This window comes from Rhinolophus sinicus, linkage group LG16 (assembly GCF_036562045.2).
Source record: "Rhinolophus sinicus isolate RSC01 linkage group LG16, ASM3656204v1, whole genome shotgun sequence".
Taxonomy (NCBI): domain Eukaryota; kingdom Metazoa; phylum Chordata; class Mammalia; order Chiroptera; family Rhinolophidae; genus Rhinolophus; species Rhinolophus sinicus.
In genome coordinates this window covers 18,828,459-18,844,805 of record NC_133765.1, presented here as the reverse complement: position 1 = coordinate 18,844,805, position 16,347 = coordinate 18,828,459, and the positions used below count along the sequence as shown (strand labels likewise).

General features: G+C 49.5%; 1 gene segment (V, D, J or C); it reads left to right on the top strand.

Annotated features, from left to right (window-relative positions):
* The first annotated feature begins 8,056 nt into the window (after positions 1–8,056).
* On the top strand, positions 8,057–15,149 carry LOC109439670 (immunoglobulin lambda variable 9-49). The segment is given in 3 exon segments: positions 8,057–8,102; positions 8,395–8,517; positions 14,824–15,149. Coding segments are annotated over 3 exon segments (495 nt in total).
* The last annotated feature ends 1,198 nt before the right edge of the window (positions 15,150–16,347 follow it).

The window sequence follows — 16,347 nt, the reverse complement described above, 5'->3', positions numbered from 1 at the left end:
GTTCTCCTTCCATCACCATATATTCGATCCCCTTTACCCTCATCTCCCACCCCCCACCCCCCACTCCCCTTACCCTCTGGCAACCACCAAACCATTGTCTGTGTCTATGAGTTTCTGTTCCTCATTTGTTTGTCTTGTTCTTTTGTTGCTTTTGGTTTATATACCACATATCAGTGAAATCACATGGTTCTCTGCTTTTTCTGTCTGACTTGTTTCGCTCAGCATTACTCTCTCAAGATCCATCCATGTTGTCACAAATGTTCCTATATCATCTTTTCTTACCGCCGAATAGTATTCCATTGTGTATATATACCACAACTTCTTTATCCATTCATCTATCGAAGGACATTTTGGTTGTTTCCATGTCTTGGCCACCGTAAACAAAACTGCAATGAACATTGGAGCACACGTGTCTTTATCTCTAAATGTTTTCAGATTTTTGGGGTAGATACCCAGGAGAGGGATTGCTGGGTCATATGGCAATTCTATTCGTAATTTTTTGAGGAACCTCCACATTACTTTTGCAACATCTTTATTCACTGGTGGTGAAAGCAAAATAACTTGTAATTTGTGTACATTTTTGCTCCTCTCTCCGATGGAGTCTTCTCATGTAGCAAGTACGACAATATGCTACAGTAATAGCTACAGTGCACCACAATCACTGTCTGAGATCCAGGCCCTGGATGTGTGACTAGAGACAGCGAACTGCTGAGCTGCACAAACCACTAAGTTCTCAGGGGTTTGCACCAGGAGAAGGTGTGCGCCCTGTGACCAACAGGGGCGCTGTGGCACTGCCCTGTGTTCCCTGCACAGCTGCTCCGTGAAGAACATTCACTCAAAGAGCCTGGGCCTGAGGGCTGGGCCCTGTGCTCCCTGATGGGGACTCAGCAGCTGTGTCCTCTCATGCCTGGCAGTCCCCTGTCAGGGACCTTTGTGTGGTCTCAGCAGGTGCTTCCTCCCAGGGCTCTCCCAGGGGTGAAGCCAACCTCCATCCTCCTCAGTGTGGGCTGTGAGCTGAGCTCCAGCACCAGGGCTCAGGGAGGGGCTGGGCAGTTACTGGATGGACACACATTTGCATGGACAGCCCCTCCTCTGGCAGAGGGTGGAGAAGAAAAGGAGGCCTGGGGCAGCCCAGCCCCACTGTGGGCTCAGGGCTGTGTGCACCATGGCCTGGACTCCTGTCCTCCTCGTGCTCCTCTCTCACTGCGCAGGTGGGGTCAGGTATCTAGGTCACAGCAGAGTCCCTACTCTTGTTTTGTCTCTTCTTGTTCAGAAAACTTTACCCTGGTCCCTGACCCATCGCTCATTATATCTGTGTTTGCAGGTTCCCTCTCCCAGCCTGTGCTGACTCAGCCGCCCTCCCTCTCTGCATCTCCGGGAGCATCAGCCAGACTCACCTGCACCCTGAGCAGTGGCTTCAATGTTGGGGGCTACTGGATATACTGGTACCAGCAGAAGCCAGGGAGCCCTCCCCGGTATCTCCTGTATTACAAGTCAGACTCAGAGAAACACCAGGGCTCGGGGGTCCCCAGCCGCTTCTCTGGATCCAAAGACACCTCGGCCAATGCAGGGCTTCTGCTCATCTCTGGGCTGCAGCCTGAGGACGAGGCTGACTATTACTGTATGACCGGGTACAATAATGCTTCACACAGTGACACACATGGATGGGGAAGTGGCACAAAAACCTCAGCCTGTTCAGAGTCATGTTCCATGACAATTTAAATTTATGAAAATACCTTGATATTCACACACTATCCTTGGAAGTACCTTCTGGTTCTTAGTGTCTCCAGTAATTTTTCAATCAGTGTTTCTGAAACCTCAGGAGAAATAAAAACAATATAATCCATGGTGACACTGATGTTGCCTGGTTTTCATGTCATGAAACCAAGGCCTGGGAAGCTGCCATTCTCCTCTTGAAATGAGGTAACTTAGCCTTTCCTAGCTTTCCTCTTCATCAGAGCACAGGGAGCATCCCAGCAGGTGGACCGACCTCCACAGCATGGACTCTGCTCTCCCAGGGGTCAGAGCAGAGACGTTCCCATCCCTCCCAGGCTCCTGTGCTCAGGGCTGGGCAGGGAACCATGTGTCCCAGGGACGAGGCACGGAGACATGAGATGCTGGGTGGGAACACAGACCTGGGAGGAATTCCAGGCACAGAACTGGCCTGGGACCCTCACTGGTACCTAAGCCTTCAGTTGTGAAGTCAGGGACAGGGCTGTAATCCAAGGGGAATTTTGGGATCTGAAGCCAGGAACTCTCTATATGGGACACAAGAGGGTTGGGGTCGCTTCACACTTGCTGGGAAAATGCTGACTCTGGTCCAGGGAAGGGGGTGAAGTGTGTCCATGGATGAGAGGCTCTTACAGCTGACACCACTCAGGACCGAGGGGACTCCTGATTGGGTTTCCTGAGCCCACAGGCACTGACTGTGTCCCCCTCTCCTCTCAGACCCCACTGGAGCTTTCCAACAATCCAGGGGGTGGGGTGGAATGTGGGACATCAGGGGCAGGAACTCCCGGTATGTGTCTGTGTCACTCCTTTGTGAAGCTGTGGATGGACCCAGGTCTGAGGACACCGTCTCCCGCTCAGGGAGCAGCCAGCACATTAGAAGTTACGATGGTCCCAAGGACTCCCAGGCAGAGCCCCCACTTTTGTGACCTAGGACAGCAGTGAGGTCACAAAGGTGGGGTCTCTGCGAAGGTCTGACCTGACTCGCAGGCTTGTTACCTGATTCTAGGTTTGTTACCAGAACCTCTTTGACCGCCTCTGGGCTCCAGCCTGAGGACGAGGCTGACGATCACTGTTGTAGAGCTGGACACAACCCCAACACCACAAGGGGCTCCTGTTCATGGGGACGTGATAAAATCTGCCTTCCACTCCTCAGTCTGACCCATCACTCCCTTGTCACTGCCTATGACCAACACCTGCTCAGGTTTTGGCTTCACTGTCATGTGTGCCACGAAATATAGAGGGCTTCGTGTTCTTAACTGTATCTCTATGGGGTCAATGAAAATACGTCTTTTGGAGATATGGGTCTCCCAATGCAAACAGAATGACTTTTTTTTCCAGAAGCAAAATACCCCCACAGTTGCTGATTGTGAATGACAAGGAGGCAGAAGAGCAGTGCGTGTGTCCTGGGGGAACCAGGTGGCCCTGTGCCCAGCCCCTTATATGGCCCCTGGTACCAGCCTGGGCTTTTACTGATAGCACCCTGATCTGAAACCTTAAAAACACAGAGATTCTCTCATGCACCTTGTTGTAGAGCTTTCAGGAGCCCTGAGTTCCCAGGTACTGGGCTGTGATCTCCTCACTGAGCAGATCTGAGCAGACTCATTACCAAGGAAGATGTCCAGATGGCAGAGAAACATGAGAAAAGGTGTGTCACATAGCGTGTCATCGGGGCTCTACGGATTTCAACAATGAGATACCATTAGGCTCCCACTAGAAGGGCTAAAGCTCAGGACACTTATGACATTAGATGATGCCCAGGCTGGGAGGCAGCAGGGACCCTCATCCATGCTGCTGGGAATCAAATGCCTTGGTCACCGTTAAAGACACTTTGGCAGTTTCTTACAAAGGTAAATGCTCGCATCTGATCCAATAGTGAAACCGCACTCATAGGCATTTACCTGAATCAGTCACTGTGTCCTCACATGACTGTGCACATAAAGCTTATAGCTCCTTAACTCCTGATTGTCAAACCTGAAAAGTAAAATACAGGGCCTTCAGCAGGTGAATGGATAAACAAACTCTCCTTCGTCTACACAATAGAATGTTATTAACAATAAAAAGAAATGAGTGTCAGACCACAGGAGGACACGAAAATACCTGATACGCAGATTTCTAAGGGCAAGAAGCCAGTGTGAAAAGGCTGGACTGTGAGGGGTGCAGGATGGGTGGGCAGGAGCCCTGAGGTGTGAAGGATGGGGGATCTGGAGCTTTGAGGGGTGCAGGATGGGGCGGGAAGGCGGCAAGTGGGGGGTGGCGCCGGAAACCCTGAGCACCAGCGGCAGCCCAGGCCCCATGTCTCCTGCATCCACGAGAGGGCGCCAGTGCTCCCCAGTCGCTGAGCTGTGTGAACCCTCTCCCTGCCTCTTGCACTTTGCTGTGTCATCCTTGGGGTGAAGCCTCCTGCCTCCTATGATTTCTCTTTCTCACCTATAGTCCTGGCCCGGGTCCAAGGAGGGTCTTGGACGGCCTCCAGAAAGTGAAAGATTTGCACAGAGATGTCCACTTTTCACGGAGAGAGTGACATATAAGAAGTTTGAGGGGTCAGGCCCAGCTGTGGGGCTCAGGAAGTGGAGTTTGAGAGCATCTCTGTCATGGCATGGGCTCCCCTCCTCCTCACCTTTTTCACTCCTGTACAGGTGGTGCTGAAGGGAATTCTGTAGGGCACCTGGATGTCACCTGGGAGGATGACCTCTCCCTCCTCACTGGGAACCGGAACTGTGCTGCCCTCACTGATCTCTGTGTCGCTCCCTCCTTTCAGGGTCTTGGCCGAGGTTGTGCTGACTCAGCCCCATCCTGTGTCGGGTCTCCAGGGCAGAAGGCCACCATCACCTGTACCTACAACAGCGGGGACTGTGGGGCCAGATATATGCACTTGTACCAGCAGTGCCTGGGCAGTGACAGCCACCACCGTGATCTACGCGCATGAGGACAACAAAAGACCCTCCTAGCTTCCCGATTCATCCTCTGGCTCCATCACCAGCTCCTCCAGCAGCACCTCCCTGACCATCTCTGGGCTGCAGCCTGAGGACGAGGCCGACTACTGCTGTCAGTCTAGATAAGACAACCACAAACACACTGTTCCCGACCCCGGGGAAGTGAGACCAAAACTCCCCAGAGCCTCCCCCCTGGGTCTGTCCCCACCTGGGAGGGTGCTCTATTCTGTCTCCTGCTGGAACATTTGTGCTGAGATTGTAAGTTTATAAGTCCCTCTATTGTCTTTCCAAATCCTCCCTCCACAGCCCAAGTCTGATGGATGATGGCCTTTTCCCTTCACTATCACTTCGTGGAGGTGATATAGTTCAGAACCTCAACACTACTGACCATGGGGTTGGGGTCATTGCTCATGGAGGGGGCTGTTCTGTGCATGTGGGACATTTGGAAGCATCCTCTACAATCCACACATCACAGGGCAGTAGCTCCTTCTCTTAAAATCAGGTCACACAAAAACACCTCCAGATATTTCCAAACATCCTCTGGGGAGGGCAGATCCCCCAGTTTTAGAACCACTGGGTGAAAAGGACGTGTTCTCAGCTACCAGGAGGCCTGTAGCTTGAATCCTCTTTGTGCCATTCAGCTGGACGGAGCCGAGATGTGTGATCTCTCTGCGCTTCTGCGTTCCCATCTGTTGGACAAAACAGTTACACAGACTCACATGAGCTCAGAGCACCTGTGACTCATTCACATGGAATCTCCTTTCAACCAGAGTGGGGGGTACATTTTTAGCCGGACTATATGTGCAGTTAATATTTTTAAATTTTATGCAGGCATATGAGTGTTTATCAGGTGTATTTTCATTTATTCTCTGACAGAGTATTTTTCAAGCATGGTACACAGAGACGAGTAAACACAGGAAAAGGTCTATACTCTTGGAGTCCACGTTTCCGTGTGGGTCGGAGAGAACAGACAGGAGCAATGGGTGAGTGTGAAGCAAATTGTGAGGACAGGAGACGACCTCCGTGAGCAAATGAGCTGCCGAGTCCGAGGCAGTTGTTTGAACGTCTGTTCACTTTTCACATAAATAGGAGTCTGTGAGATTATCACTTATCATGTGATACTAAATACCCAGCTCAAAATTCATCATGTGATCAATGAAATTTAATATTCAAATTCTCAACTCAACATCCCACAGAGGACCTGGTGGGAAAACTCATGAAGGAAGAATGACGGGGTGGAAATCTCTGCGTGAAGAAGACAGGAGTCTGCACTGGGGACGTGAGTGATGGAAGCCAGTAACTGATTGTCTGAGGACGTGTGTGCTGGTCTGGACTTTCTTCTACTCACATGTCATCCACGAACCTCACGGCTCTGAGCATAGGATGACTTGTTCCTCCTTCACTCCTTCAATCAATGCAGCAACAGATTAGCTAACGATTCTGGAGATTACAACACACATACACTTACGTGAGAGCAGCTGAAATCCATACTTTTATGCGCAAGAGTTTGAGGACATTAAATGCACATTCATGTTAAAGCACATACCAATGAAGGGATATGGTGTGTGGATGTGTTTCCATAGTCAGCGAGGGAGTTGGTTCGGGGACGCAGAGGGTGGGAATTAAACAAGGAGAGACCTATTGAAGATGGTTGTGGTGGGATGATGGGGGCTTGCAGATCTGTGACTACTCTCTACAGTTTTTGTAACTTCGACACTGTCATATTTAATTCTCTATTCCTCTCATGATGTGTGTTGTCCTGCTATACGTTCTGCAATTAAGAGCCACTCAAATTTGCCCAAATGTGTGTTTTCACTGTGATCTCCAGATTATGCCAGTCTTTTCCAACAGACAGAGGAGGAGTTGGCTGGGAGAGTAAGAAGGGACAGGAATCCAGGATGTTGAGGTAACAGTAAAGTGGGAGAAGCTGGAGGTCTGAGGACAAGGGGAGGGGCTTGAGGTGGGTGTGAAAGGGGCGGGGCCAGACCAGGGAGTCTTCTGAGGGGAGCCCAGGAGGTGGAGTTTTACAGGAACAGTAAGGAAGACTCACTGAAGGGTTTTAATCAGGGGTAACCTGCCTGAGCTAAATGGGAAAGGTCCCTCTGAGTGCCTTTAGAAGAAAGTGCCTGAGGGAAGTGGGTGATGCTGTAAGAGGAATTTACTAGAATGTTCTGTGAGTCTAGAAGTTTGGGAACCATTTGCTCAATGAAAACAGAGTTGGTTACCGGGCACAGGAAAGGAGTGATTGTTTTTGCATCAACTGCCCAAACATTCACCACGTATGCAAATACATCACAATCTCATATTTAGCTTGTTATGAAAAATAATACAACAAGTCAGAAAATACATGTAGGGAAAATTTTCTTTCAAATATGAAGGAACATCTAAGACAAAGTCCTGACAAGAAACATGTGACAGCGATAAGCAGCACACTACAAACGTAATATGAGGTCAATTCCTAAAATAAAAAGCATGTTACACTCTCCACTGGTGAATGTGATGTCTACCAAAGACAATATATATATATAACGAATCACTGAATCAAATCTGATCTCTATGAAAACTGTAAATGCATCACATGTAACATTTGCTGAATGGTCCTCCTTTGACTATGCCACTGAGTGTAGTGCTGGAAAACTACCTTTTTACATCATTTCCTTGACCAAACCCTATGAACCTTTCAAAGTGAATCAACTCTCCTCTCACCTGACAAGTTGGACAAGAGGCTGACTATGCGTTTGCTTTTGCAACATCCTCACTCACTGGTGGTGAAAGCTAAGTAACTTGTAATTTATGTACATTTTTGCACCAACCGCAGATGGAGTCCCTCGTATAGCAAATGTGACAATATGCTACAGTAATAGCTACAGTGCACCACAATCAGTGTCTGAGATCCAGGCCATGGGTGTGTGAATAGAGACAGTAAACTGGTGAGCTGCACAAACCTCTGTGTTCTGAGGGATTTGGACCATGAGAAGATGTGTGGCCTGTGACCAGCAGGGGACACTGTGGCACTGCCCTGTGGTCCTCACACAGATGCTCAGTGAGGATCATTTGCTCAAAGGAGCCTGGACCTGGGGGATGGGCCCTGAGCTCCCTGATGGGGACTCAGTAGCTGTGCCCTCTCATGCCTGGCAGAGTCCCCTGAGCAGGGACCTTTGTGTGGTCTCAGCAGGTGCTTCCTCCCAGGGCTCCCCCAGGGGTGAAGCCAACCTCCATCCTCCTCAGTCTGGGGTGTGAGCTGAGCTCCAGCACCAGGGCTCAGGGAGGGGCTGGGCAGTCACTGGATGGACACACATTTGCATGGACAGCCCCTCCTCTGGCAGAGGGTGGAGAAGAAAAGGAGGCCTGGGGCAGCCCAGCCCCACTGTGGGCTCAGGGCTGTGTGCACCATGGCCTGGACTCCTGTGCTCCTCGTGCTCCTCTCTCACTGTGCAGGTAGGGACAGGCCTGGGGCACTAGGGCAGCCCTCTGGCCTGTGCATGTTTCTTGTCTCAGCACCTGAGAACCTTTACCCTGGTCCCTGCCCATCTCCCATTTGTGTCTGTGTTTGCAGGTTCCCTCTCCCAGCCTGTGCTGACTCAGCCGCCCTCCCTCTCTGCATCTCCGGGAGCATCAGCCAGACTCACCTGCACCCTGAGCAGTGACATCAGTGTTGGTGGTAAATACATATACTGGTTCCAGCAGAAGCCAGGGAGCCCTCCCCGGTATCTCCTGGCCTTTAAATCAGACTCAGATAAAGACCAGGGCTCCGGGGTCCCCAGCCGCTTCTCTGGATCCAAAGACACCTCGGCCAATGCAGGGCTTCTGCTCATCTCTGGGCTGCAGCCTGAGGACGAGGCTGACTATTACTGTGAGACATGGCACAGTGGTACTTACACAGTGACACACACATATGGGGAAGTGGGACAAAAACCTTAATCTCCTCAGAGTCTTGTTTCATGAAAATTGAACATTTTAAAATAAATTGCTTATATGCAAAAGTAAACTTGGAAGTACCTTCTCATTTATAATCGGTCTACTGTCATTTTTTTTCATTCTGTGTATCGGAGGTCTCAGAGAAATTCAAACAACACTAAACACAAAGTATTCATGATGACACTGCAACATTGCCTAGTTATTCAGATGTAATAAAATCAGAGCTTTGGAGCTGCCCCTTTTCACTTGAGATAAGGAAATTGAGACTCTCCTAGGTTTCCTTGTTCATAAGATCTTGGGGGACAAACCCAGGATCTGGACCGTCCTCCACAGGGGTCAGAGCAGAGACCTTCCAGTTCTTCCCAGGCTCCTGGGCTCAGGGTGACCAAAGAGCCCTATGTCTCAGGGATGAGGCACTGTGATGTGAGATACAGAGTGGGGACATAGGCCCAGAGGAATTCCAGGCACAGACCTGGGGCCCTCACTGGTACCTGGCTCCTCACTTGTGGTGCCCTGAAGAGGGTAGTTAGGCAAGAGGAGGTGAGGATTCGTGGCCTGAGGCCAGGATACTTCTGTGAGCGACATGAGAAGGTGGGAGATGCTCCACAGGTGCTGGGAAAATGCTGATGCTACTCAATGGAAGGGGATGAAGTAGGTCCATGGATGAGATAGTCTTACTGCTGACCCCACTCAGGACCATGAGTGGGTTTTCCTGAGACCACAGGCACTGACTGTGTCCAGTCTCCTCTCAGACCCCACTGGTCTTTCCAACAATCAGGGAAGGGCGGGACACTGGGGGACATTAAGAGAAGGAAATCCCCAGTATGTGCCTGTGTCACTCACGGTGTGAAGCTCTTGATGAGCCCAGATCCAAAGTCACCTTCTCCTGCACAGGGAGCAACAGGCACACTGGTGGTTACCATGGCAATGGTACCAAGGGCTCCCAGGCAGAGCCCCCACCTTTGTGACTTAGAACAACAGTGAGGGACCATCCAGGGGTTTGAACCTGACTCACTCGTTCCAGTTTTGTTACCAGAACCTCTTTGACCACCTCTGAGCTCCAGCCTGAGGACGAGGCTGATGGTCACTCTTTTGGGTTGAACACAACCCCAACACCACAAAGAACTGTTCATGGGGACATGTGATAAATCTGCCCTTCACTTCACGGTCTGTCCCGTCCACTCCCTGTCTATGACCAACACTTATTCGGGCTTTGCCTTTTGTTGTCACTTCTGCTTCTAAAACCAGAGGACTTCATGCTGTTTATTCTGTCTTTATGGGACTGATGAAAGTATCTTCTTTTATAGACACTGATCTCTCAATGCAAACAGAATTCTGTTGTTTCTAAAAGCAATATAGTCTCCAGTGTTGCTGGTTGGGGATGAGACGGGAAGAGCATAGTGTGACACGGCAGAACCAGTGGCCCTCAGTCCAGCCCCCTATATGTCCAGTGGTATCAGCCTGAATTTACTGGTAATTCCCTGAGCTCTGAAACCTTAGAGATCAGGGTTTCTGTCTTCCATCTGATATTAGAGATTTGGGGAGCTCCTGAATTCCCAGATACTGAGCAATAACTCCCCACTCAGTAGATGGTTCTCAGAAGATCATGTGCTCATGGCCGCAGTTAACCCATGGCTTCTAATGCTTTTCCTTCTCTCACACTTAGGTTTGGAGGATGATGGATAAATCAGAGTTATTTGGGACCTAGATGCTATAAAATCAAGTCCATCATTAGACTGAAACCAATACCTCTGTTTTATATCACTATTTGTAGTGACAAATATGAATTAAATAGACTAAAATGTCTGAAAAATATCAGACTCACAAGAAAATAAAGACCCGTCAGGCTGACAATGAAGGGTATATGAGAATGCTAAGCAGAGCAAGAGCGGAGACAATTTACCTGAAAACGCTGTGTTCTTGTTGGAAAGGCAGGCATCAAAAACCACAGCCATCGGGGCTGGGGACCACAGGAGACACTGAGCAACAGCAGTGACATTAGTGATTACAACATAAGAAGTTGTAAGAGTGAGCCAGGTACGATTATTACCAGGTAAGAACAAACATGCTGCTCTGGGGAACATGGAGCCTTGAACTCGGTTCCCAGGAGCCACGTGAGCACTGGCTCTGACTCACACCCTGGCTTCATATTTCCTTCTCCGTCCTTAAGGAGTCATGGTCCAGCACTGATGTCCAGGAAGTGACAGATGGACAGTCACACAGCAGGAACTGATTTGCATAGAGACTTGACCAAGTAGGTTAGAATAAGGGACACCTGGGAGGAGGGTCACAATTGCATCAACGTGGCCTAAAGAAGCAGAATTATGGGGGCACGTCCAGCATGGCCGGGACTCCTCTGCTTCAACTTCCTCAGTCATTGGACAGGACATTCCATTAGGGGGCCAGCGAGTGGTTCCTGGGGACACATTTGCTATTTTTCCTCCTGGCATTTGGCCACAGGTGTCATCCCATTCTTTCCAGGGACTGTGGTGACTCTGGAATCCCTGGTATTCATAGTGTGTCTGGGGCTCTGTGTATAAAAAGAGAAATAAGAATATATATATATATATATATATATATATATATATATATATATACACGCACACACACACACACACACATATAAATATACATATATGTATATAACATTATATTCCAAATTTTATAGATATCTATCTATCTCTATCTATCTATCTATCTATCTATCTATCTATCTATCTATCTATCTATCTATCTACCTTCTTGAACACAATCCAATCCAGAAGGCATCATAAGAGAGTTCAAACAAACATGCATGGCACTTTTCAAAGACTTAAAATAGAAGGTGTGCCGCCCACACTTATTTTCTTCTCCTTAAAAATCATGACATCCAAGCCAACAGGAACAGGATGAGATTTGAAAGTCATAGGTCAGTTTTCTCCATGGACGTAGATGCCAACATTCCTCAGCATGTTAGCGGGTGGAATCATCTAGATGGAGGAGGTTTCCCTTGACCACTAGGGAGGGTCCGGGCTGAGAGTAGGGTCGGGAAGTCACTGTGGAAGGTCCACCCACCACCTTCTCACACTAATAAAACCCCAGAACCGCACCCTAACTCAGGGGTTTCAGGCTGATCAGCGACCTGGTTTCCTTGTCCTCCTGGCAGAAAAGGGAGACATAGCGGGACCACCTGGGGGAGTGTCAGTGGTTCAATGGAAAGCTGAGCCTCCATCCCATCAGAAACTCAACAAGCCTGAATCAGCAGGGCCGGAGCTGGTTAGTACTTCAGTCCTCCTGCCCATGGGGCAGGCAGCACAGTGAGGAGCTGAACTTGAACTCCTTCCCTCAGCAATAAGACTGAATGAGGTGGTACAAGGCTGATCTATTAATAGTCTGCTCTCCTGCGCCCCCTGCTGGTGACTGTGGGAACCAGTAAGAGTTGAGCCTTGACCTCCACCTAGAATTAACAGCATTGAGTAAGGGGTGGGAGGAAAGGGGAGGCAGGGACTGCTGTTGCACCCACCCCTCTCTGGTATTAATGAGGCCAAAGGGGCCCAGGAGGGATGTGAGCGCTCACCCCACTACAGTCAGGCAGTTCTACTGCGTCCTGTGCTTCCCTCCCTGAAATCCGCAGGGCCCAGCCTCACAGCCCACTAGATGGGAATCAGCTGTTGACAATCAGTGCCCCAGCATCCCCAGGAAGGAGTCACCAACAGAGAGCAGAGGGAGTCAGTGCTAAACCTTTGCTGGGGCTGAACATACACCCGAGCTATGGCTGCAGCTCAACAGGAGAGTGACCTGGTTAAGGAAACGGTAAAAGGGACCCTGGGTCCCCTAATGTAATTCACCAATCGTCCAGTTCTGTGACAATATGGCACTTGTCATATCAAGAACCAGGAAAATCTAAACATGTAAAGAAAATGTATTGACAGCGATACTGAGATGACTCAGATGACGAAATATGTGACAGATTTTGTAGGCAACAGTCATAAAATCCATTTGGAAACAACTAAAGACACTCTTGAAGAAAAAAGAGAGAAACCCTTTACCTAGGGAGCTGAGGAGGAGAAAACGGGACATCCCAGCGACCAGCACCCGGATAGAATTAGAAGTCATATAAAGAAACCAAATGGAAATGTAGAACTGAAAACATAATAAATAGAATTTTAAAATAAACCTCACTGGAAAGATCAAGAATACATAATGCTCAGTTACTGTTATATTTATTTGTTTCTTATAGGTTTATAGATTGATTCAGTGTTGAAATACATCAAGGTCTACCATTCCTTCTGCAAAGTTCCCACCTCCATGAACATTCTCTTGAGGATGTCACCAGGGGGCGCTGTGGATCTTCTCAGAGCTGCAAGGCCTGGACGCAACTCCAATGAGCCCTATTCCCAAGCTCATGGCCTGAGTTAGAGGTGACAGCAGGTGCTTCCTCTCAAGGGACAGACTCAGAGCTCACAACCACCACAGCCTCCTCCTGAGAATGAAGCTACACACTGGGCTGAGGTCACAGAATACGATGGTGCTGTGGGCTCATATTTGCATAATGCCCCCCAAACACTCCCTTTATACAGGGAGCTGAGGAGGAGATAAAGGGACACCCCAGAGACCAGCACCAGCATGAGACCAGGGGACACTGGAAAGTCTTCACCATGATCTGGACTCCTCTCCTCCTGCTCCCCCTCCTCACTCACTGCCCAGGTTCATGGACATTTTATGTTTTATTCACTGCTATTGAAGAAAGATATATGATACTCCAGTAAAAAGTAGAAGAAATGTTTCAGTGACTAATGAATATAATAATGATTGTTAAGCACTAGTGCAAAATTATACTTCCCAGTAGTTTTGATTGTTTACTTGTATCAGTGTCAGTAAGACATTACAGTCATCTTGTTATTAACACGCTTCTGGTCCTTTCTGTGGATCTTTTGAGGTCTGGGCAAAACCCACCCTTCTAAATGTGAAGCCTAGAATACATTGTTCCTGATGTAAAATGTCCCAGATAAGGAAATGAGAAGTTAGTTGCTGTACATTGATGTTTAGCAGAGAAGACTGAGATGCGGGGAACAATTCACCTGCAAATACACCAGTGTCTCAGAGCCTGTGTTGGAGCAGCACGTCTCACCTCAGTTGTGTGCAGGAGGCATGTGGGGTCTTGTTAACTAAATGGTTTCTGCAAAGGTGGGAGATGCAAAGGTGGGAGTGGACTCTCCTTTCTCTAAAGAACAAATCACCCCCACCCCAGGCTGCTGCCCACTAGGTCCCTTGCCCATCTGCTGTTCGCTTCTCTCCAGGGCTTTTTCAAAGAGCACACCATCCTCCCCACCCACTCAACCTCTCTGATTCATGACTTTTCCTCCCAAATCCTAGTTTCTCTCCCTTTCTTGCTGCAGCCTCATGCCCTGTGACCTCCTAGTTCACCATCAAGTTCCTTCCATCAGAAAGGTCATGGATAGGTTCCCAGACCTTCCGTGGATCTGACACTCACTTCCTCTTTCTCTCTGTGAATCCCTCTAACTCCTTAGTTTTAAGAACCTCAGGTGGACCCATTGTCCTGTTTTACCCCCACAAACGCCTCCCCCTCTGGTCCGGTTCTATTTCTACTGACTCCAGTGACCGCTCTGCGTGCTAAGCCATCCTTCCAAACACTTACTGATCCTCCTTCCTACCCATTAGGAGGAATCACATAGGGAGAGAAAACCTGGCTTCCTGGGGACCCTGGGAGGGAGCTCATGGCTGAACTGTGTCTGCTCTCAGCTCTTGTACGTTCTATTGTATGTATATGAGGCATCTGTGGGGCCGTCAGCTGGGACACCAGGCTGTGCCCTGGTCTCTGCTCAGTGCTCACTCGGCCCTGGCACTGGGTCCTCTCTGGGACACCAGGATCCTCTGGCCAGACCCAGCCCAGGAACACCCCTCACAGAAATGACAGGTGACAATGGGGTGGGGAGCGCCATTCAGGGTCTATGAGGGGTTTGGTTGGCCCGAAGAAGGAGCAAATTTGCATAAAGAACCTTTAGTCCTGGTCTGGGGGGATAAGGGAGCCCTGCAGCACGTCAGCCTCAGCAGAGCTCTGGGGTGTCAGCACCATGGCCTGGGCTCCACGCTTCCTCCTCACCCTCCTGCTTCACTGCACAGGTCAGGGCGTGCTCAGCATCCTGACTCCCCAGCTCACGGAGACCCCCTCCCACCGCATGCCGGAAATGTCCTTCCCTCTTGTCTTTCCTCCAGGAAATAATGAGTGTCTGTGTTTCAGGGTCCCTCTCCCAGCCTGTGCTGACCCAGCCGCCCTCTGCATCTGCCTCCCTGGGAGCCTCGGCCAAGCTTACCTGCACCTTGAGCAGCGGCTACAGTAACTATGAGGTAGACTGGTACCAGCAGGGCCCAGGGAAGAGCCTCCGGTTCCTGATGCGAGTGGGCACCAGTGGTGTTGTTGGATCCAAGGGGGACGGGGTCCCCGATCGCTTCTCAGGCTCAGGCTCTGGTCTGGATCGGTACCTGACCATCCAGAACACCCAGGCAGAGGACGAGGCTGACTACTACTGTGGAGCCAACCATGGCAGTGGGAGCAGCTATGTGTAACCCACAGTGATACAGGCAGAGGAGAAGTGAGACAAAAACCTTCACTGACATGCCCGGCCCCCACGGCCCTCCCATTGGCCTGGCTCATGCTTCAGAGGTGTTCTCCTCACCCTGCCGTGAGAATGCCCACCTTCCCGATAGTTTGGTGACCGAGCACCTGTGTGTGAGGAGGGTCTGCTATTGTACGACCTACTGGTCTTGGTCCACAGAGCGTGTTCTCCTGGGTGTATAATGTTTGCTCAGCTACTTCTTAAAAATGAGAGTTTGTTCTTGCACATGACTGGTTGTCACCACCTGATGGGGTTTAGTTTCCAGGGTAGAGCCATTGATGGGGGCACTCATGGCACATTCACCAGCATGAGCTCCTCTCTGTCCTCCATCCTTATTCAATATTTGTGAACTGCCCACCAACCCAAGACCCTGAATATGTCTCTGAAGATAAACGACCTTAACCCTGATGCACAAGGTCACATGTGCACACGTGATCACCTGGACCTCCCCACTTCCAGTGCTTCCATGTGCATAAGGAGGTGACTCCCCTCTGAGTGATTGTCATGGCCCCAGGCAGAGAAATGCCACCAGGAGGACTGATGATGGAGAGATGACAGGAGAGGCCTGTGGGGCTTGTCAGGGTCCAGTGCAGTCTCCGCCATCTGCAGGACTCGACCTTGGGTGCCTCATTCACCACTCAGAGGAGGCCCAGATGTTACAGAAAACCCACTAGTTGTTTGTCCTGTGACATAGACGAGTGTGTTACAATTAATATCTACATTGGCCATCCATCACTTCTGGACAAAGAATTCAGGGTCTAATAGAAATCTGTCACTACAATTGCATTTGGACAATAACATATTTAGTGAGATTTGAACCATCTGGCAATTCCAGTCTGACTGTTTGATTCTCTGGCTTAATCAGATGAAGCTGAAGGCCTTATTTAAAACCATGTAACCAGAGGGAAGACTACATTCTCATTAATCCTAATTTTCAAATGAAATGATTATTAGAACGTCATCCAGGCTCTGTAGCGAGTCACGTTTCCAAGGTTTTCATAATTAAGGAAGACCTGGAATTCAAAGGCTATGGAATATCCATGTATCTGCCTCTATCCTGGGTCTGTGTCTCCACGCAAGGATCATGCTCTCGGCAAACTGAGTGGAAAAGTGAAATGTTTAAAGATAAAGTAATAGCACAATTTACG